The 23,533-nt window shown below is 47.9% G+C and overlaps 1 protein-coding gene across 3 annotated transcripts in view; it reads right to left on the reverse strand.

Moving 5' to 3' along the window:
- Positions 1-4,954: 4,954 nt before the first annotated feature.
- The window catches only part of Afg1l (AFG1 like ATPase), a 158,974-nt gene continuing 140,395 nt past the window's right edge, over positions 4,955-23,533 (reverse strand). For 2 of the 3 annotated variants that reach the window (XM_041654713.1, XM_041654715.1), the window contains 3 exons: positions 16,207-16,347; positions 12,071-12,184; positions 8,781-9,684 (listed from right to left, as the gene is read on the reverse strand). In XM_041654713.1, coding sequence (XP_041510647.1) covers positions 9,559-9,684; positions 12,071-12,184; positions 16,207-16,347 — 381 coding nt within the window. In that variant the 3' untranslated portion in view covers positions 8,781-9,558. Of the gene's footprint in view, positions 5,192-8,780; positions 9,685-12,070; positions 12,185-16,206; positions 16,348-23,533 lie in introns of those variants that run through there. The other variant, XM_041654714.1, reaches the window with a different exon arrangement.

Below are 23,533 nucleotides of genomic sequence, written 5' to 3' on the forward strand. Positions count from 1 at the left end.
CTACCCACCCAACCCCACACCTGTGAGAGGAGAGTTAAAGGTTTGCTTCCTTCCTTCATCTTTGTGTATGTGTGTTACATGTGTATTGCTGGAGATTGGGCCAAGTGTGCTGTCTACCAGATATACTCCTAGTTTCACACAGAATAGTCTTACCACGAATGTATAGGGCATCTGTTCAAATACATGTTATGCATGCATTGATTGGATTATGCAAAACTTCTTAATTTATGGATTAGACTAATTGTTTTTCAAATACTGAATTAGCTTTGCACCCTGACAAATTTCTTGGTTATGATATATAATCCCCCTTCTTGGGGGGGAAACAAAATCTATATGGCCCAGACTAACTTCTACCTTGTGATCCTCCTGCCTCAGCCTCCTGAGTGCTGGAATTATAAAGACACACCACCACAGGTAATTTTAACTCTTCTATGTGTTGATTATATTTGCTAGTATTTGTTTACAGTTTTTGTGTTTAGATTCATGAGGGACATTAATCTTTGGTTTCATTTTTTGTTTGTCTGCTATTGCTGCTGGCTTTAATGTCAGAGTAACTCCAGCTTTGTGAGAAGAGGGACGTGCCCCCTCCACTGGGACTTCCTTTCCAGAAAGTTTTTAAGTTCCTGATTCTGATCCACCCATGGTTATGGGCTTTGCTGGCCGTCTGTGTTGTACATTGTGAGTCTCGAGCTTGTGTTTTCCAAGGATTTGGTCCACTTTATCGAAATCATCCATAGCGTTTGTGAAGAACTCTCCGGTCTTCCTTTTACCACAGGTGTGGGATTTTTGCCAATGGTGCTTGACACCTTTTTTAGCTACAGACCCCACTCATGGCAACATTTCCAAGCCTGCTGAGAATGTCCTGCTTGCGGCAGGAGTCAGTGCAGATGTGAGGCATTCCTCCTGTGTTTAAACTGTCACTCCCTCAGGGGTCTGATTTTAGGACATGTTGTTAGTAGCATCACGGAAGCCAGCCACTTGTGCAGGAAAGCCAGCAAGGCGGAGCAGCAAAGCTTTCCTTGTACTGTTTCCTGAGGGAAAGCACCAAGTTCTTTAAGTCCAAACCTTCTTCGGAACCTCTTGCCATGGTGAGCCATTGAAAGCATCTCACGTGGTGCAAGCTTGTAGCAGGACACCTGTGGCTCACCTCTCACTTGTGGGATGCTCCTGGAGTCTGTGGTTTAAGGCTCTTGCCTTTATCCAATAACCAGGCTGGTGACATCCAGCGACACAAACTATAGACAAGGCGATCCCTTGCTAGCTGTGGGGAAAAGCAAAGGTGGCATTGTCAGGCCTCAGCGTGGTAGAGCCACACTTCCCTGGGAGTGAAGGTGGTCATTCAGTGCTGTGTGCCCACGGACACAGAGTGCCACGCTGTTGGAAAAAAGATGTGGAGAGCTATCTTCATTTCTGACTTTAGAAAAACATCACGAAAACTAAATAGAATTTCATGTGCTTTCTTCTCCCAAGCCAGGGACTACAAATGCCCTGTACTATGTCCCAGCCCTATGTCCCTCCATTGCCCATGCTGGCACATTCAGTGTGCCGGTTTTCTTCCCCTGCACTTCTCTGAAGTCTCCTGTTTCCTGAAGATACGGGTTTCCAGGTCCATCACTGCTGATGAGCTTGCATTTGGCATATGGACAGTCTACGTTCTCATCCCAGATGTTTCCGATGAATCACCAGGTTGGGAGACAAGAGCTTCAATAGTAAATTAGCCTTAATTAATCATCCAACAAGAAGTTCCCATGGCTAACCCTGCTGTCTGATGCAGTCGCTAGGAGGAAACAGTGCAGAGGAACCATTCCGTCCCTTAGCTGTCAAGGTGAGGAGCGCGGGTTTAACTTGGGTCTTCGGGATCCAAAGAGCACACAAGCCCTTCCCGCAACGCTGAGGAAACCAAGTCTTTTGGAGCCGAGACCCATTCTGCTGTCCCCAGCCATGATACAGACCTTTCTGCCACCTGGAAAGCTTGGTGAAGGGTGAACAAAGGCTGGAGACAGCAGCTCTTACGCTCTGGTCACGTGATCTTTGCAACGGGCTCTTGCTATGTAGCCCTACTGGCCTGAAACGACAGATAGACTGGGCTGGCCTCAGACCCGTGGGGATCCTTCCGCCTTGCCCCCCCCCCCCCCCCCCGGCTTTATTACAGGCATCTGCCACCACGTCTAGCCACCCGCAGCTCTTTGAACGGGACAAGGACAAGCTATGGGAACAGAATAGATCTGAGGACTCCTCACCCTCACAACCCTGGAGCTCCATTTCCAGCCTTGAGGTACAATGGAGGAGACAGAAACTGGGGTAGGAGGTGGCATCTGAGGACAGGACAGAGCCTAGGAGGGCTTGGCTTTTCTGGATCCAAAGTCAAGGAGGGTTCAGCCTAAGGACCGTGCCATGGGTTTGTCACACTGGCTGCGACAGAAAAGGCCTGTCTGACTGGCTGGCCTCAGATCACGCTGGGGCCTCTAACCTATGACAACAAAGACGGCATTGCCCTGGTCCTCTCTCTCACTGGTAGACTGATGGCTTTCCCCATCTGTGCCACAGCAAACCTTCGCATTCATCTTCAGGGTTGACCAGGGGATACAGAAATGGGTGGGGCTATGCTGGGACTTTAGCCAAACACTGAGTCTATTTTGTCCTGAACTTAATATTGTTTTAATGTGGTTCGATGCTCATTTTTTGGTGTGAAATCTGATTATATCAGTACTGCAAAAGTACAAGCAATTATTTTTTAATTCTACAGACTGTTACTCTAATCAACAGAAATCAGCCGATACTTCTTTAGTAAATACATTTAATATTCTGCATGCTACAGAGCTTGGTTAAAAACACGATAGGTTATTAGTGCAAGCTGAGGGGTACATTTTGATGACAGCAGCAGTTTTTACACTCTGCCCTCTGAATTTTAGATTCTAAAAGGGAATTGTTAAGTCTGGAGGGCAAGTCATGTCCGACTCCTCTTTAAAAATTCAGAAAAATAATATTCTAGCCACACCTCCCCTTCTGAGTTCCTGGAGCAACTGTTCATTTCTCTTGGCGGAGCACTCGGTACAAGTTAACCAGGGGGCGATGAGGGGCGGGGCTTAGCACTCTGTGCCTCTCCTCAACTGTGCCCTCCCTCCGTCAATCCTCTATCTTCTACTGTGATTCCGGGCTGAGAACCCTCTATGCCCCCAGCTAGGTCGCTCTGGATGCTGACTATATTAGGTCTGTGTGTTCTTGAGAGGCTGTGAGTCCACCTTGGCAGGGCAGGGGGCGGGGGCGAGGGGGGAATGGGAGGGGCTCCCATTCTCACTGATGTGTCTGCCTGGGCCGCCCTGCTGGCGCAGCCTGGATGCCAGCACTTGCATGGTTCAGTGGTCCTTGTTGATCTGTATACAATACCCCCCCCCATTCAGCTGTATGAAATAACCTCCCCTTCTCTTCAACCGTCTATAAAAACGTGCCGAGTTCCCAGGATGCCATGTTTCTCCCTTAGTGAGCCCACCCTGCTGGATCTCCGCTTCTTCGTGCATCTTTCTTTTCTTCTCCCCTTCTTGGCCTCCAGTCAGGTCAAGGCCCTGGCACCGGGCTGGACTTGGTAGCAGTCAGTGAAGAACTGAGGTGGGAGTCAGGAAGGAGATGCATTTGGAGGAATAACCACCTCAGGTGGTCTTTATACCTAGCGGAATCAAGAAAGAGTGTGAGGGGCTGCAGAAACAGCAGCTGCTAAGAGCACTTGCTCTTGAGAGGACTCGGGCTCGATTCTCAGCACCCACATGGTGGTTCACAACTCTCCATAGCTCCAGTTCCAGGAAATCTAAATCCCCCTTCTCCCTTCCTCTGGTACCAGGCACCCATACAGCGGTTTACAACCACACATAACTCCAGTTCCAGGAAATATAAATCTCCCTTCTGCCTTCCTCTGGCACCAGGCACACACATGGTGCACATCCATCCATCCAGGTAAACTTACATATGAAATAAATAAATCTAAAAAAAATAGTGTGCCGAGGATTCTGTATGTCAACGGACTTCCTCTAGCACTGAGTGTAAGCTTCACAGCTGCCACCAGAGGGCAATGTAGAGCAAAAGCCCTCACCAGCTGCAGTACCTCCACCATGGGCATAGGCAGAAACTAACCTGTTTTAAACAATCCAGTCTCAGGTGTTCTATTACAGTGACCCCAGACAGCCAATAAGACACCATTTGCATTTCTGGGCCTTGCTCTTTCAGGCAGCGTTTCCAGAAGCTGCAGGACGCCTGTGTGGTATTACAAAGGGTTGTGTCCTAGTGCGCTTTCCATTGCTATGATAAACATCATGACCTTAAGTGACCTGGGGAAGAAGGGGTTGATTTCATCGTCCGGTGGCAGTATTTCATGGAGAGAAGCAGAGGTGGGAAGGAGGAACTGAAGCAGTGGACACGAAGAAACACGGCTGACTCCCACATGGCTTGCTCAGCCTGCTTTCCTATACAACCCAGGAACACCTGACCACGGGTGGCACCGCCCCCAGTGGGCTGGGCCCTCCCACATCAATCATTAATCAAAAAAATGCCATCCAGCGGTGGTGGCCACACACTTTTAATCCCAACACTCAGGAGGTGGAGGCAGGTGGATCTCTGAGTTTGAGACCAGCCTGGTCAACAGAGTGAGTTCCAGGACAGCCAGGACTATTGCACAAAGTAAACCCTGTCTTAAAAAATACAAAATAAAAACAAGAAAAGAAAGAAAAAAATACCTCCACAGACTTGCCTCCAGATGTATCTAATGGAGGAGGCATTTTCTCAATTGAAGTTCCCTCCTCCTGGACGACTACAGTTTGTGTTAAAGTTGACAAAACCCTGCGCAGCGCAGATGGGCATAGGCCGAGACTCCAGTTGCGTTTCCCAAGTCCAATGCTCAAACGCAGAAACAACGCTGTCGTTCTCCATGGTTGTTTTGGACCAGGCGGGCCAGGAGAGCGAGAGCAGAGGCAGTGCCCTCCCTCAGAGATGGAGTTGAAGCTTGCCAATAGGAGGGAACTAATCTCGGGACCACATTCCACTCTTGAAATGACTGCGGATCTCTAAAGGTTTTGGTCACAGGAGCTGGGGGCACTAGACCCCATGACCACGTTAGAAGGGAAAGCAAGTGTTTCCCAGGCTGATGGCACACACACCTGTGATCCCGGCGCTCAGGAGCATTGCAAGTTTGATGTCAGGTGGGCTGTCTCAAAGAAAACAAGACATTTTAAATAATATTTATGGAAAGCATACTTATTATTTTTAAATTAACATTTTTTCCAAACCGAGAAGGAGCTCCCTCGGGCATGCCTTTGCCCTGGGAGGGGATGAGCCTCCTCCCACTGAGCACACAACTGGTGAACGCAGGGCAGGAAACCACGGGCAGCAACAGAAGGTGCTGCCTGGTTCTGTTCTGTTGTTACCACGGGTGAGGAAGCAAAGCAGGGGCCTCTTGCCTCCGGAAGGGAAAGGCGCAGAGAGGCCTGGTGATAGCATCGTGTGTCTGTGTCCGGGGCATCAAGACCCCTAAGTACAGCAGGCTTGGCGATCTCTTGAAAAGGCTTCTCAATCAACCAGATACTCTGAGTCGGGCACCCAGGCTGCAAAGTCAGTCCCACGCGCTTGCTGGCTGCATCATCACCGGACAGACACATCCTGCTGAACATCAGAATCCCACGGGGAGCGTTAAAGGACTTGGGTGCGAGTTCCCCATCTCCAGGGATGCCTAACTGGAGGTGGCCCAGGCCTGGGAATAAGTAGCACTGAGATTTCCCAGCCGGCAAGCCTAGCCCTGTCAGTTCACCACAGCGACCACAAGATGGTGCCCTCTTCATAGGAAATGGCTGGTGTCCACCAACCCGAGCAACTATTTCTGTATTAGGCTGTGCTGAAAGAAAGGATTTAGATTTAAGGCATCTCAGGGAGCCCTGCGTCCTTGAGTGCGACTCCAATGTGTGTCTTAGCAACTCAGCTCTGATTTTGTGGTTTTCTGGCCTCAGTTTCCCTGACTGTAAAATGGGGATAATAGTACCTGCATCTCAGAAGAGAGTCGCAAGGAATAAATGAGCTTTTTTTTTTTAAATTTATTAAAGATTTCTGCCTCCTCCCCTCCACCGCCTCCCATTTCCCTCCCCCTCCCCCAATCAAGTCCCCCTCCCTTATCAGCCCGAAGAACAGTCCGGGTTCCCTGCCTTGTGGGAAGTCCAAGGACCTCCCACCTCCTTCCAGGTCTAGTAAGGTGAGCTTTTTAATGAAGAATTTAGCACTGATAAGTGCCGTATGACTGTTTAATTAGTAAATGTGAGCATATCTACTCCTGTTAGATACAAAGATTGTAAACTTCCACTGTTGTCACACTTGTAAGTACCAGGGCGAAAGCAGAGCAAGGTGGGGAGAGGGAGATTTTAGAAAGATCAAAGCATTTCCTTATGATAAAAATGGGAAACCCCACCGAGAATGCTTAAATGTGATTCAGCAGTACTTACTCAGAAATCGGTCAAAATTATGTAAGTCCCCATGTTATAGATCTCATGGTTGTCACCAGCAAATGAGCTCACTCATGGTCTGTTGTTTTTATTTTGTTTTTTAATCACAAGAAGAAAGCAATGAATTAAGTTTTTCTTTTTCTAAGAAAAGTTGTCCTGTTTTTTCCTGTTTATTTTTTGTCAAGTTTGGGGTGGGAGATGAGTTAGGAGGATGCGGAGGCACCTGGCACTTCTGGAGGTGAGTTAGGAGGATGCTGAGGGCCCTGGCACTTCTGGAGGTGAGTTAGGAGGATGCTGAAGCACCTGGCACTTCTGGAGGTGAGTTAGGAGGATGCTGAAGCACCTGGCACTTCTGGAGGTCAGTTAGGAGGATGCTGAGGGCCCTGGCACTTCTGGAGGTGAGTTAGGAGGATGCTGAAGCACCTGGCACTTCTGGAGCCAGGCCTCCTGGCCTGAGTCTCGCGTGAGTAGAGCCCTCGTTCCACTGTAATGCTTGCTGGCATCTCATCTCTCAACCCACGTGCTGAGCACTGCCAGTGAGAACATGGGTTCCTGATTGTCCTGCAACCCCCGAGGAAAGACTGGAAAGCTGGGAATGTTACAGATCACAGCTGGAAGAAAGACTAAAGCGAGGCTTCCCAGTTGGGGTTGTTACATGCTGCACTTGGGTCTTAGAGGTGGGGTGCCCCTAACTAAAAAGTGAAGCCCTAAGGTGTTCCACAACCTGGAACTTTTGATATGCTGACTGATAGGCCAAGTGGAAAATTCCATGTCTCACCTCATGTCACTGTCAAAATGCAGGCTCAGGGGCTGGAGAGATGGCTCAGCAGTTACACATCTTCACACAGCCTAAAGGAATATTCCACAACCCCCATCTTTTCCTCTTCAACCTGCACGTCCTTCCGAAGCTCCGCACTGAAGACAAGCTCCTCCAGCAGAAGCCCACCCCGCTGCCATGTGCACAGGGTGCTGAGCTCTCCCACTGGAGTCTCCAAACAAGCTTTCACGGTTCAAACCCAGACCGGAACAAAGAACTGGAGTGGGCACTGTGCCACCAACACCACACATTCAGGGAGTTTCCTTTTCTGTCAGTCCTCTATCCATCTGTCTGTCCATCCATATTGTCTTTTTATTAAAGGTAAGAAAAAAGAAATGTGAAAAGCAAATGGTAAGTTTTAGAACTGGGGTGTGCCTGGTTGAGACAGCTCAGTGGTGGAGTACTTAACCTGGCATGGGGAAGGCCCTGAGTTTGGTATCCAAAACCACAAAAATCCATCCATCTGTTCACCTACCCATCTGTCCACCCATCCATCTGTACACATATCCAACCGTCCACACATCCACTGACCCATCCATCCATCCATCCATCCATCTGCCCATCCATCCTCCATCCATCCATCCATCCATCCATCCATCTGCCCATCCATCCGTCCGTCCGTCCGTCCGTCCATCCATCCATCCATCCGTATGTATGTATGTATATGCATACACTGTTACACCACATTTAACTTTCAGGACACCCTAATTCAAACTTTTTTCCATGCTTAGGTACCCCACTCATCTATCTGCTTGACATAAAAGAGTTAATATCCAAACCAGAATGGTGAGGACAGATTATTAGATGACAAGTAGCCTCAAAGAACCCATTTACGACAGGTATGTGATTATTAGACTACTCTCCCAAATAGTTGGTTTTCATATCTGGGGGTTTCAGGGTTTTTCTTTTCTGAAGGGGATTAAAAAGATCTTTTAAAAATTATTTATTATGTGTATGTGTTGAGTACAGGCTTAGTGAATAGACTTAGAGAATAACACTGGGAATCTGATTTTCTCCTTCAACTGAGGGTTCCAACCCACATTGTCAGGGTTGTGCAGCGAGCCCTTTGGTCTGCTGAGCTATCTCACTGGTCCAGGGTTTAAGATTATTTTTCTTTTTTAAAAATAATACTTATTTTTATTATGTATATGTATATTTATCTCTGTGGGTATGTGGTGGGCATGGGCATGCAGGTGCCCCTGGGGGCTGGAAGATGTCTCTGTGGGTATGTGGTGGGACATGCACATGCGGGTGCCCCTGGGGGTTGGAAGATTACATCAGATCCTTTGGGGTTGGAGTTACAGGTGGTTTTGAGCTATCTGACATGGATGCTAGGAACTGAACTCTGGTCCTCTGAGAGATCAGCAAGCGTTCTTAGCTGCTGAGCCATCTCTCCCACCCTTTAATAATTATAAGCCAAATCCCCTTTAGTGATAATATTTAGCAAAGACAGGTTTTACTTAAGTGACTCAGACAAACTCAGTGAGGGAGAAATCAACTTTTATTTACGGATCGTCAAGTGTTCTCTCCTGTTTCCCGCGAGGTCCAGCTCTGCAGACTCAGCATCCAGGGCGGGCAGTGAACTCTGCAGTGAGAGTGGGCGTGGCTGACACAGTAGGGCACCTGGGGTGATGGGGTTCACTCTGCTACTGGGGTGGCTGTGGCTCTGCCTCCTCCGGTGGCTCCAACAACACATTCCTGGTACCTGCCCTCCTTGGCTAGCAGTGGGGAGACCTGCCTGGTAGCTGGAACTTTCCACTTGTTCCTTCCCTGACAGTTTTGTGATCCATGTCCTCATTGACCAGGTATTGCCTACTAACCTGGATCTACGGGTAACACAGATTCTCTCTAGCACAGAGGAAGCCACAAAGTCTGGAGGTGACCGCAACTCGTAACCGACCAACAAACAGGAATACGAAGGCCGATGTAAAATGCTGTCCCCTTCAGTTTCCAAGGTGTGGCTACTGTGCGGCCTGACTGGAGGTGACCAGCTGCTGCACTTGCTGCCTGCATGTGTGCAGGTTCAGTCAGGTGCAGCATGTCAGGTTCTACAGTAATCTTCAGGAGCCATGATTCATTTTAGATGCAGAAAGCAGTCCAAATAAATGGGCAAAACGTGGATCTACAAAGACGGGACCTCCGGGTCCTCGTCCACCGCCTCAGGTGACCAGAGTCTGCAGGACAAAGTGCAGTCGGTGATGAGGAGATGATGTCATCAAGTCTCGCAGCCTTTACCAGTCGCCTGTCTTTATTCATGTGACAGTGACCTTACTTCTTGCTTCTGTCCCCTTCGATCCAGTACTGCTCAGTTTGCATCTCTGTGAGGCGGGAAATGGTGCGCTGGAATGCGAAGATTTCCTCCTCCCCAGTGAACATGGAGAGGCCTGCTGAGTCCTGAGAGCAGGCAGAGCAGACAAAGCGAGGCCCAGTGAAAGCGGGTCCCTGCAAACCCGGGCTGAGAAAACCTCCAGGCTTATCTTTGGCTGAGAAAACCTCCAGGCTTATCTATTTAGATCTTTTTTTTTCATACACAATCTCTTAAATGAGACTAAAATGTTAATTGATCTAAACTAATAGGTAATTAATAGAACCAGGAAGAAAAAAAATATATCTGATCAAAGCTGAAACAGAAACGAAAAGATTCTACTCAAAAGGAGGTTCTCTGCAAACTCCAAAGGAACATGCTGGAAAGAAAGCTCTCTCCAAAAGTAACTAATGGAAAAAGTGATTTTTGCTAGGCATGGTGACTTACCCTATAATCCCAGAACTCCACAGGTGAAGACTGGAAGGTGCAACTTCAAAGTTAAAACCCCCAAAGAAAACCAGCAGTTGTGGAAAGTTAGGAAGCCTGGGGACAGATTCCTGGAGAGCCTTTTCTAGACTGAGTGACTGGAAAGTCCTGTAGGTTCTGACTCTGCAGAGCCTGCCTGAAATCTGGCTTTGCGAAGACTGGAGCCACTTTTGGTCCTTAGCTACTGGAATATTGGCAACCTTGCTGAGGGGTATATTGGGGACGCCTCCCGCTGTGAAGCCAGACAACACCCTGGGCCTGAAGACATCAACATGAGCTTGTGGATGTGAAGACTTTCTTTCTCTGCTTGGGGGTTTGCTCTTAAGTTTTTGTTCAGAGAAAAGTTCAATGCTCCTAAACCCATCTTCCCTAAGCCCATCCTCTCCAAGCACATATTCTCCAAGCCCATCTTCCTCAAACCTATCCTCCCCTAAGCTCATCCTCCTCTTAGCCCATCCTCCCTAAATCCATCCTCCCCTAAAGCCCATCCTCCCTAAGCACATCCTCCCTCAATCCATCTTTCCTAACCCTATCTTCCCTAAGCCCATCCTTCCTCAACCCATCCTCCCTAAGCTCATCCCCCCTTAGCCCATCCTCCCTAAATCCACCTTTCCTAACCCCATCTCCCCTACCAAGTCACTGTGACTCTAGGACCCTGAGGTCAAATTCTCTGATTTAGCCATGCTGGGTCCCAATCTGAAGCCTGACTCTTACAGAAAATTTAAAAGCCTGTGATGGGAAGCTGGTTAGACAGCCTAGTTCCTCAGGTGCACTGACAGCACACAGGGACTGCTCTTTGAGAGCCAACATTCCCACAACGCCCACATTGGGGTTTAGGTAGCTATTCTGACACCACTGAGGTCTGAGCGTTGTGTCTTTCCGAACTCTCCATTCTGAAATCTTAACCCCCAAAGGAGCGACACTAGGCGACAGAGCCTTAAGGAACTAAGTAAGTCTTGAGAGTGGGTCCCCAAGAATTGGATTGATGTCTTCATTAACAAAGGCCAGGGAGATCTTTCCCTCCTTCCATCATGGGAGCTCTGACTGCGGAACTGGGAGAAGCAGCCTGCATGGTGGGTAGGCCACACATGTCGCAGTGTTTCGTCACAGCGGCCTGAAGACTAAGACACACAACGCAATCACGTTTAAACGTTTATCTTTTGAAAACATTATTGGACCCTTTCTCTCAAACTCTTAGGATGAATAATGTCGATTCAAGTCAACAAGAATTCACCGTTGGACCTAGACAAATGCGACCCCATTCTTGGGGTCAGTGTTGAAATTTATTTTTTTGAGGCTTAATTATTTTTTATTTTACATGTATGGGTGCCTTGCCTGCATGTATGTCTATGCACCATGTACATGCAGTTTGCATGAAAGCCAGAAAGGGGCATCAGATCCCCTGGAACCAGAGGTACAGATGGTTGTTAGCTGTCATGTGGGGGCAGGGAATCGAACCTCGGTCCTCTGGAAGAGCAGTCAGTGCTCTTAAACTGCTGAGCCATTTCTCCAGCCCCAGTTGAACTTCTGACTAATAGTTGACAGCTGATCAATATACCCCATAACGCTCTCACAGAAGAAGGGAATGCAGTCTCCTCTGCTTGGCCTGGGATGAATTCAGAGTCCAAACTCCAGAAAAACCCAGACCACGTCAGTGTGTTTCCTACAGAGAACCCCGAGGCTAGCGCAGAGAAGTGTTCTGCAAATGTTTGCTTAATGGAAAGTCTGGCAAAGAGCCATGAATTTCTTTCTTGTAAGTTGGGACTTGCTAGGTTCTCTGCGGGACTGTTTCTGCTATGTGACAATGAAGCATGGGCCTACACACTCAATCGGGCCTCTAAGACCAGACTCTCTACACGGGCCAATGCTGAGACGAAGTCAGCTAGACAGCATCAACTCAGTGGTTCCTACTGCAGAATGTAGCATGTGTCAAACCCCAAATCATCAAACCATTTTATAATAAAACGAAATCATGCTAATACCACCTACCTGGCTCAGCCCCAAATCATCCATCAGTATTCTGCTTTGCTCTGACTCACTGTCATGGTGTTGATGCAAAAATAAGCTTGAGATGGGGGTCTCCGCAGAGCAGATCATGCGCACCTGAACCGGGGGAAGGAGCACAGGGTCGGACGCTACACTCAGGCTGGAGGAAAACTCTCTCGCAAGATAAAGGTCTGTTTGTCACATAAGGAGCTTGGGCTTGGCTTTTAAAATTGTCTGTTTTTTTTTTTTCTTCGAGAAGTTTTTAGTGAACTAGTGGTTTGAAAACCACATAGCACTTCTCAGTACATTTCTGCACATCTTAGACCACGCTGTGATACAGACAGAAGGAGCTTTATACAGGGAAGCCCAGGCCTGTGGCAGCCTCAGCCCAGATCCTCGGGTCCTACTCCAGTGCTCTTGCCTTTACAGCTATGGTTTGGATGTCATCGGCCCCAAGACTATTAAGAGGTGGAGCCTTTGGGGTCAAGATGGTTTAGAAGATCTGCCTAAATCCATTTCTTTTTCAAGATTTAGTTTTTATTATGAATGTCTGTGTGGATGTGTGCAGGAGGGCCTGGGTATGTGTAGGGGCTCCTGGGTGTGTGCAGGAGGGTCTGGGTGTGTGCAGGGGTGCCTGGGTGTGCAGGAGGGCCTGGGTGTGCAGGAGGGCCTGGGTATGTGCAGAGGTGCAGGGGTGCCTGGGTGTGTGCAGGGGTGCCTGGGTGTGTGCAGGAGGGTCTGGGTGTGTGCAGGAGGGTCTGGGTGTGTGCAGGAGGGCCTGGGTGTGTGCAGGAGGGTCTGGGTGTGTGCAGGAGGGTCTGGGTGTGTGCAGGGGTGCCTGGGTGTGTGCAGGGGTGCCTGGGTGTGTGCAGGGGTGCCTGGGTGTGTGCAGGAGGGCCTGGGTGTGCAGGAGGGCCTGGGTATGTGCAGAGGTGCAGGGGTGCCTGGGTGTGTGCAGGGGTGCCTGGGTGTGTGCAGGGGTGCCTGCAGAGTTCAGAAGGGTGTTGTTTCCCCTGAAGTCAGAGTTGGAGGCATTTGCAAGTGCCCAACACGGTTTGTGTTCTCTGAAAGAGCAGCACGCACTCTTAACCATGGAGCCATCTCTCAGCCCCTCCAGACCTTTTTCTATTAGCAGCTTGCCAGGCACTCTTCACAGAGCTCTACATCAGTGTCTTTCATTATCTCAGTGGTCAGTGAGTGTGCAAACACAATCACAGCTTGAAAACAGTTTATATCTCATATATTTTGTGTCCACCCGTTCAGAAACAAGTCATTCTTGTTCTTCATTTCATTTTGTTTTTTTTTTCCAGGCAGATCTTGACTATAGCTTGGGCTGTCCTCCAACTCACTATATTCTTGCCTCTTCCTCCCATGCACTAGGGTCATAGGCATATACACATATGCACAAGGTTATTGGGATAACACATATACAGAGAATTATAGGCATATAGGTATATACACACATACACAGGGTTATAGGCATATATACATACACACAGGGTTATAGACATATACACATACATAGTGTTATAGGCATATATACGTATATGCAGGGTTATAGGCATATACACAGGGAAATAGCCATATACACATATACACAGGGCTATAGGCATAAACACATATACACAGGGTTATAGGCATATACACACATACACAGGGTTATAGGCATATACACATATTCACGGGGTTATAGGCATATACACATATACACAGGGCTATAGGCATAAACACATATACACAGGGTTATAGGCATATACACATAGGGTTATAGGCATGTACACATACCCAGCACCAAAACAACCCCTCTGGATGTTTGAAGAGCCTAGATTTGCTATCAGCCTTTCAAAAATCATTATTCAAGTAAATATATGAATACTTTAAAACAACATGTTGACTTTAGGGACTACCATTCCCATTTTATTTTAATAAACTCTTTCAATCACAAATGACACTTTTCTCATTACTTAAGTGGAAATGTCCTATTTCACAAATCTTCATGAATACATTCTAGGATAATGTCTGCTTGATGCTCTCAATTTCTGAAATAAGATAATTTTGACTAAACTTTAAAGGAGAGATCCAATGTGTGGTGTATCCAGAATAAATGCTAGGGTGGGTAGGTTGACTGCTCCAGCACACTACCAGGCAATGCTTTTGCTCATCTGAGTGAGGAGGTGGGAGAGGACCGAGCGGTGGGCTGAGCAATGGGGGACAGATGTTCTTTAAGGCATTCCCAGCTGAGAGACAAACAAGGCGAGCCTATATCCTCTATTCCAATGCCACTTGCACATTTCCCCCATCAAGTCTTTGCCCCGTAAAAACAGTGATGCCCTCCAGCCTCTTGGGCTGTACCCAGTGGGTGGAGACCTGCCATGAGGACAGGGCAGTGCCTCACAGTGATATGCCTGGAACCTCAACTCCCTGATCAGTGTTCATTCTCCCGAGCCCTGCCCACATGGTCTTGCTGCAGGCCTCCAGCAGGCTTTCCTGGATCACCTCACTGGAGCCCACAGGCTGCCTTCCACGGTGGTCAATAACAACCTTCCTCCATCCCAGGCTGTCCCTCCTGCCTTGTGCTGGAATCAGCCCAGCATCCCCTGAACAGTATAAGAAGCACCTTGGGAACATGTGAACGTGAGCTTCCGGGACCCATGACTGGTCCTCATTTGCTAGGGTGAGATGAGGCTCTGGAATCTGGACTATAAGTGGCTCTGATGGTCCCTGGGCTGCTCCCTGCTATCCCTGAACGTCAAGGCTCACGGTCCTCTCTCTGTGTCCCAGCGGCCGTCCTGAACTGGTAACTGAACGAAATTTCCACAGACATATGAGATTCATGTTGCTCAGACCCTGGGCCCTAGGTGCTATGATGGAAACCACAGCGTCTCAATTGCCATCAACTTTGAGCCTAACTCCTTGCTCAGGGTCACAGAGGTCACTGAATGAATGAGTAAATGAAACACTAAATTCCCATGGCTTTCTGTACATGTCTCCTCCCCTACAAAATACCCTCAATTTTAGAATCACTGCTCTAATTCTGTGCAAATATGATTGAGGGAAAGCTCCAGTAGTTAAAAAAATGCTTACAGTAGTTTGCTGTGGAATAATCCTTCTGTAGACTGTAAATATGTATTACTCCCATTGGTTAATTAAAAAATTGATTGCCCTATAGCAAGGCAGAATAAGGCTAGGTGGGAAAGTCAAACTGAAAATGCTGGGGGAAGAAGGGAGCAAGGTATGCTAGAGGAGAGGTAAAGCCACGAGCCATGTGGCAATATACAGATGAAAAGAAGTGGGTTAATTTAAATGTAAGAGCTAGTTAGTAATAAGCCTGAGCTATTGGCCGAGCATTTGTGAATATAAGCCTGTGTGTTATTTGGGACCAGGTGGGCAGGACAGGAAACATCCGTTTACAGTACCTTTACTATGGATATCTTCCTCTTAGAGGAAGTTTACACTGTGAGAGGGGCTCGCCTTGATTGCGAGTGCACTACCTGCCACACTAGGTTCTTAGTACTTTATATAAACACCTCATCCTCACCAGCCCATACACATATCATTGTTACCTTTCTAGAGAAGGCAGACAATGTTCAGAAGCCAAGTCATTCTTTAGAACAGACAAGCCAGGCGCCAGGGTCTACTCCTTAACTACTAGGCTACTACTACATTGCCTTCTGTGTGCAGGCAAAGACTCTGCACTGCCTCCTAAGACACAGGGATCAAAAATAGAGCAGCATGATGTCACCTGCTAGTTGGCTCCTGGGGGAGGGCGGGGAGGGTGGAGCGAGCCGTTCAACAAGGCAAAGGGCTGTTCATCACTCTCAGACCCACCAGGTATTCAGATAACACAGGCGCACTGAGCACTCAGCCCTACCTGTGGGATGATGGGATGGAGCCTGCCACTAGCTGCTGCTATTTTTAATAGGAAGTGCACAGCATTCAGCTTGGACCAAATCTTGTTTTAAGCATTTTACATGGACCAACCTGTGTAGTCCTCACAACAACCATTTGAGGGTAGATACTGCTAGCCTCTATCGATAGATGGGGAAACTGAGGCACAGCAGTAAAAGAACTGGTACAGCCAGGATTCTGACCCAGGTCATCTGACTTCACAGTCCTGTGAAAATGGAGTCCATCCTTACCTTATAGTCATAGAAGTTATCGATGAGAGTTATGAACCGTCGTGCTTGAGTCCGCTTTGCCAGAGAAAATTGTGGAATGTTTCGTACAAATACTGTATCAAAATTCTTTGATAATTCCAAATAGTCACTTGCTCCAAGTGGCTATAATTAAAACAAAGAAAGGGAGTTATGGTTTCCTTTAGACTCTTTTAATTTAAGAACTTATCACAGAGTGATTCAGATGGTGGCTTTGGAGTGACTGGACCTGACAGCGCTGTTTTTGAAAGTAGGATGAGGATGCAGGTGTGGACAGAGTGGGTGTCTAGAAGGACGCGGGCGTGGACAGAGTGAGTGTCTAGAAGGACGCGGGCGTGGACAGAGTGGGTGTCTAGAAGGACGCAGGCGTGGACAGAGTGTCTAGAAGGACGCAGATGTGGACAGAGTGGGTGTCTAGAAGGACGCGGGCGTGGACAGAGTGTCTAGAAGGACGCAGATGTGGACAGAGTGGGTGTCTAGAAGGACGCGGGCGTGGACAGAGTGGGTGTCTAGAAGGAAGCAGGCATGGACAGAGTGGGTGTCTAGAAGGATGCGGGCGTGGACAGAGTGGGTGTCTAGAAGGACGCAGGAGTGGACAGAGTGGGTGTCTAGAAGGACGCAGGCGTGGACAGAGTGGGTGTCCAGAAGGACGCGGGCGTGGACAGAGTGAGTGTCTAGAGGATGCGGGTGTGGACAGAGTGGGTGTCTAGAAGGATGCGGGTGTGGACAGAGTGGGTGTCTAGAAGGACGCGGGCGTGGACAGAGTGGGTGTCTAGAAGGATGCGGGCGTGGAGAGAGTGAGTGTTTAGAAGGATGCAGGTGTGGACAGAGTGGGTGTCTAGAAGGATGCGGGCGTGGACAGAGTGGGTGTCTAGAAGGACGCGGGCGTGGACAGAGTGGGTGTCTAGAAGGATGCGGGCGTGGACAGAATGAACGGCTAGAAGGACACTTGCTGTCCTCAACCTTCCCCGGTTGGTCTCCATCTCCAGCCCTTTACCTAACCCTGTCTGAGCCACCCACTGTTCAGGCATGGAGGGGTTCCAGGCTTTGAGTGGGGGAGTCAGCTCCTGCTGAGAAGAGCTAACTGTGCCTGCTTTCAATATTATTCTTAACTGGGCACTCTTAGAAGGTCTTTCTGTTCCTCAGCTGTCCCACGTGGGAGAAAACACACTAGCACAGTGGCTGGGGTCTGCCTCAGAGTCTAAACCACTTTTGTTGTTGCTTTTGCGAAAAGGGTCTATGTAGCCTAGGCTGATCCTCCTGCCTCAGCCTCCAGTGTTGGGTGTGCATCACTCTGCCTGGCTTGGCCATTTTCATGATTACTATTTTGAGCTCAAGTGATTTGGCTGAGTGGCTGAGGCCAAGTGAGCCGAGCAGGGAGAAATGTCATTCCTGATGGGAACTAAGTAATTTGCTCTATCCCTGCCCATAGCCAATCATTCAGAAGAGTACCATCAGGAAGGCCGGTTTTGTGTGTCAGCCTGACACAAGCTAAGTCATCAGAGGAAGGAGCCTCAGCTGAGGAAAGGCCTCCATGAGATACAGCTATAAGGCATTTTTTCTCAATTAGTGATCAATGGGGGAGGGCCCAGCTCATGGTGGGTGGTGCCATCCATGGGCTGGTGTTCTTGGGCTCTATAAGAAAGACTGAGCAAACCATGGGGAGCCAGTCAGTAAGCAGCACCCCTCTATGGCCTCTGCATCAGTTCCTGCCTCCGGGTTCCTGTCCTGACTTCCTTTGGTGATGCCAGTGATAAGGAAGTGTAAGCTGAGTAAACTCTTTCCTCCTCAACTTGCTGTTTGGTCACAGCGTTTCATCGTAGCAACAGAAACACCTAGCTCAGACAGGAAGCCATGCACATTTGCCTGACATTGGGGTTACAGCAGGGACCTTGGGAGGCCATGAAAATTGCCACTCAGGGAAAACACTGCCCAGGAGGTACAGGGAACAGCCAATGGTGTCTTAGGGTAAGAGAGAATTGTACCCACAGCCCTACCACTCCAAAGCTATGGTACTCTTTGGAAACAAGTTCGAATTGTCTCATCCATGGATCAGAAGCAGATGTAAAAAGAAAATGGAGAACCTCACACTCGTATGTGGTTCTTATAATTAAGCTGGCACTTTGTGCGTGGATGTGATTTTTATCAGCGCAAACGCACGCCCAGGGATGGCGTTCTCAGAGGCGCACAGGAGAGCTGAGGGCGCCTGGAAATCAGAATTGTGCCCACTCAGCGGTTTCACAGATTGCACGCCTTTGCCAGGAGGCTCTGCGTTTGCCATTAGCTGACACCCCCTCCCTATATCAGGAAAACAATTATATGCTCCCTCACATAAAGAAAATAAAGCGTAATATAGGATCTCTTTCCTTTACAAACAATCACCGGTGCGCGCAGCCTGGGATGCGGACGGTGCTGATGGCCGCACCACAGTGCGTCCGCTGGTCTGCCCCACAGTTACAACGGGAGAGCCAGCGTTCTGTGTACTTTACCACATTAACACCCTGTGCTAGGCCATAGATAGCAGGATTCACTTTTTTCTTTAGAAACAGCAGAAAGAAAAGTGAGACATACTAACTCGCTTTCCGGAGGAAGCAGCTCCGACAGCTTGGATTTAAAACATCAAGTGGGAACTTCTGCACTGGAGTGGAGCTCAGCAGGTGGAGTGATTGCCTCCCACGCAAAAGCCCTGCATAAAACCAGGCATGGAGCACCCCTGGGTCTCACTTCTAACTAATAAGCACCCGCGTAGCTTACCAGGACCAGGTCAAGGTCATCTGGGGCTATAAAGTGACCTTGAGGTCAGCCTGGGATACTGCTGATTCTGTCTTAAAAAAAAAAATTAAACATATGAAAACTGACCAGGAGGTGGTGGTGCCTTTGATCCCAGCAAGGGGAGGCAGAGACAGGTGGATCCCTGTGAGGTCAAGGTCAGCCTGGTCTACCGAGCGAGTTCTAGGACAGCCAAAGCTCCGAGAGAGACCTTGTCTCAAAAACAAAAAGAAAACAAAGTGTGTTTTCTATTGATAAACGTTCTTCATAGCGGCTTTGTTGTTCAAGTGTCTACAAAACAGCAGTCATGGGGAAATTCAGGACTGAGTCATTAGAAGCGATAAGTCTCATCTGACAGGACAATTGAGGGTTTGGAGATGTTGGTTCTGTTACTTGCAGTCAGGTGACCTTGGAAGATCTCTCTGAAGTTAGTGTCCTCATCTGGAAAAGGGATTCTATCTACAGGTTTGTCCCAAGGATGAACATCTCAACTGCAGAGTGAGCACTGGGAAATGCAGGTCGCTGAGTCATGGGGAGGACACAGGACTGCTCAGCATGCCTTATTCAGTGCACAGCAGTTACCCAGCGACAATTCACTGGCCCTTTCCTTTCCTTAGATCCTGAGGTCAGGTAGCCTCAGAGAGAACACTGTCTGACCCAGACTGTCCTCCAAGAAGAGACTCTGCTCCCACATGTAGGTGACAAACAGCTTCTGAACCAGGCCCTGTGCTCCTTTCTTTGGTAAAATCATTAGCAACACACAGTGGGGGGAGGAGCGCAGACCCACACTATGCTGGTCCTAACTCTGTGTAGGAATGCTTAATAGTGTGGAATAAGTCAGTAAGGGGATATATTGATAAAATACAATCCAGCCAGGAGAGCAGGACAGTTCTTTGCTCTCCAAAGTAACACCACACACACACACACACACACACACACACACACACACACACAAGATCTCACTGTATGGCTCTGGAGGCTTAAAATTTGCTCTGTCAATCAGGCTGGACTCAAATTCACAGAGATCCATCTGTTTCTGCCTCCTGGGTGCTGTAATTAAAGGCATGTACATCCATGCCCGGCCACCTCAACTCTTTCATTACATAACACACAGAAATCTGATGTTTTCACTGAATCCCACTGAACAAATGGCATCATTTTTAATGTACCACAGCCATCGGTGAAGCTATAGGAGGCTATGTGTAGATAACGCTGTCACTTAATGCCTTGTTTTCTTTCTTTTTGATTTTATCTGCATTGGTGTCTCTCCAGCATGCATGTCTGTATGAGGAGTCTGGATCCCCTGGAACTGGAGTTACAGACAGTTGTGAGCTGCCATGTGGGTGCTGGGAATTGAACCCAAGTCCTCTGGAAGAGCAGCCAGTGCTCTTATCCACTGAGCCATCTCTCCATCCCCGATCCCTTTTTTTCTTGCATTCAGTGTTTATTTTAAAAATAACTGAAAACGGCCATGTTCCTGGAGAAATGAAGAATACCTATGTGGGTGGTCCGAGCACAGGAACAGCTCCAGGGGCTCTTGAGTGCTTGTCTGTACCCACAGTGCACTGTGACTACCCAGCTAGCAAGACATGAAGCAGAGGGTATACCCACTTATCAACCTGGTAGGCTTTGTGATCCATGCATTAGAAAGAGGCATAAGACAGTTTAAGTGCTAGCTTAGGTCTCAACACGTAATGCTTTAACATACCTAGGTCAACTGCTGCAGAGTCCAGAGGCTGAGAACACAGAAAGGGGCTAATTGTCTTGATGAGAACGCACTCTGGACCAGCAAATGAGCAAATCTGACAGATGCCAAAGCTAGCCCAGCAGAGCCCAAAAGAATGTCCCAGCTGAGCAGGGCACTAGAGAACAGGAATATATGCTCACTGTTTTAATCTATGAGTTTTGGGGTGATTTATTATAATAGCTAAAGGACACATTCACTCGTTAGAGAGAGTACTACCAAGATCTGTATTCTCATAGTTATTAACAAGTTCATCACATGTAGAAACATAGGATCTAGATTTTCCAGTTCTACATCACTGGTAAGGATATGTAAATATATATTCTGTGATTTACTAAATGCCATTTATTTCTGTATTGCCTTTGAATTTTTATGCCATAGTATATTTTTTTCCCAGAAATAAAGTTTATGATTTGCTACACATGGGAGTCAAGTGGGAAAAAGTTAGCAAGCTATGCAGCATTGCGACAGAATGCAGGATGACTTGGAGCAGATGGCTAAAATCAGAATGTCTCGAGGAAAGAACAAAACGGCATTAGGAGGGCACTGGGAAGACCAGAGACGACTGGAATACACGCAAACCTTTAAGAGCCCTTCAACAGAAACACAGACGGAGGATTTGAATCAACAATTCACAGACAAAATAACCACAGAAAGCACAAGGGGTATAGATAAGTGAGCAGAGCCCACACACACTCTAGGTCCGTAGCAGTCAAAGACTGGCAGGCTGTTTTCCTGTGTCAGTCTTTCAAAAGAAAGTAAACTTCTGCTCCGTGCAGGCAAGCACATAAGCAGGCACCCACCCCACTGAGGAGTAAGTGCGTTCACTTGTTCACGTTGTCCAGAAAACAGCGTGTCAGATACAATGAAGAGCCCTTGACAAGGTGGAAACTTGACCCGGTCGCCGCACTCCTAGAAAACAGCTCGGCAAAGTGACTGAGCCCCTACAGAGGCTCCGGGGTACTCAAGCTGTGCAAGCAGACGCAACCTTGGCATCTCGTGGGAGGGGTGAGTAACAAGGAGGCACGGGGACACAGCTGTTGCCAACAATGATGGCAGTCGGGAAACATATTTCATGGTACAGAAGCACACATGATAAAAGGCTGAGCAAAAAAAGCAAGTTTATAATTGTGTTAAGACGTCTGTTTTGCTCCAAATATTTAAGTAGGAAGGAGGCCATCAGTGAAAAGGGGTCAATTGCTGCCTGCTAATGGATTAAGAGCTTCATTAAAAAATATATTTTACAAAAGAGAAAAAAGTAAAATACAGTACAAAATGGAGAATAAAACAGAAGAAATGCTAAACAATGCTAAATATCTTTACTAATTCCTGTTTATAATTTTAACATCGTGTGCATGTTCATGTGTGTGCACGTGTGTCTGTGTGTGCATGTGTGTGTCTGTGTGTGCATGTGTGTGTCTGTGTGTGCATGTGTGTGTCTGTGTGTGCATGTGTGTGCCTTGCTGCATGCATATGTGTGTGTGCATGGATGTGTGTCTGTGTGTGCATGTGTGTGCACGTGTGTCTGTGTGTGCATGTGTGTGTCTGTGTGTGCATGTGTGTGTCTGTGTGTGCACGTGTGTCTGTGTGTGCATGTGCGTGCCTTGCTGCATGCATATGTGTGTGTGCATGGATGTGTGTCTGTGCGTGCTCATGTGTGTCTGTGGGTGCGTGTCTATGTGTTGCACATTTGTGTATCCGTGCATGCATGAGTGTGCGTTCCATGTGTCGGGGTCGATATATGGAGGCCAGAAGACAACCTGTGGAGTCGGTTCCCTCCTCCCACCTTCCATGATTTCACGGGGTCAGACTCAGGTTCCTGGCTTCCACACGTGCCTTTATCTGCTAAGCCATCTCACTAGCCAAAATCTTTACTAATTCCAAATTAAAAAAAAAAATCTTCATTATCTTTCACTTTCAGCTATTTAATCACCTGCGTGTTCCCTAGTGTAAAGGCAGTGTGTGAAACATCCAGCCCAAATGCAAATACAACACACACCCACAACAGCGGGACATACGCAATAGGGGTCTGAAAAACAAAGCAACTGAAGAATTCCTGTATCTTAGTGTCTTACACACACACCTGCTGCGTGGTTCAGCCATCTTGGTTTGTCTTCCGCGGTGATATACTGTGCAGGTTTATAGCTCGGGGACAATAGATTCTCCCAGAAGACCTATGTTTTTGTGAGCACATTCTATGGGGTTCACTTGACAAAACTCCTTTACTAAGCATTCTCAGAGCCCGTCCTGACATTCAGCGGTGTGCGACTGCACTGAAAAACTTGAGAGGTTCCAAATCTCAAGTTTGCCATTGCCAGCCTTGCTGTATCACTGTATGGGACTGGGGGGCTCGGAGGGTCAGTTCTGTCTTCCCTGCTGCAGCCCCCGGAACAAAGGAACAAAGTCTTGCATTACGTGTAAGTCATAAACACAGTGTCAGCAAGACTTCATCCAGATGAACATGGCAGCACAGATTAGGAACCTCTGCATTCGGGCAGTAGAAGCAAGAGGATCAGGGGTTCAAGGTCATCCTTTCTTCGATAAGCAGTAGGTTTGAGGCCAGCCTGGCTAAAGTGAGATCCTGTCTTAATATACATATATATGACTTTTCTAGAAGCTTAATTACAACTTGAGTGAGTATAATATTAAATCCTACAGCAATGCTGTCAAGCACATTGGCCTTTGAGCACGACATCGTTTAGCCGCCTCGCATACACAGGACACCATGGCAATGGCAAATACGTTGCTTTTATTTTGCATCAGCTCATCCTCCTGTGTAAGTAAGCCAGAGCATATGAT

This window comes from Microtus oregoni, unplaced genomic scaffold (assembly GCF_018167655.1).
Source record: "Microtus oregoni isolate MIOR12 unplaced genomic scaffold, Mior012 000006F_ref0000085, whole genome shotgun sequence".
Classification (NCBI taxonomy): Eukaryota; Metazoa; Chordata; class Mammalia; order Rodentia; family Cricetidae; genus Microtus; species Microtus oregoni.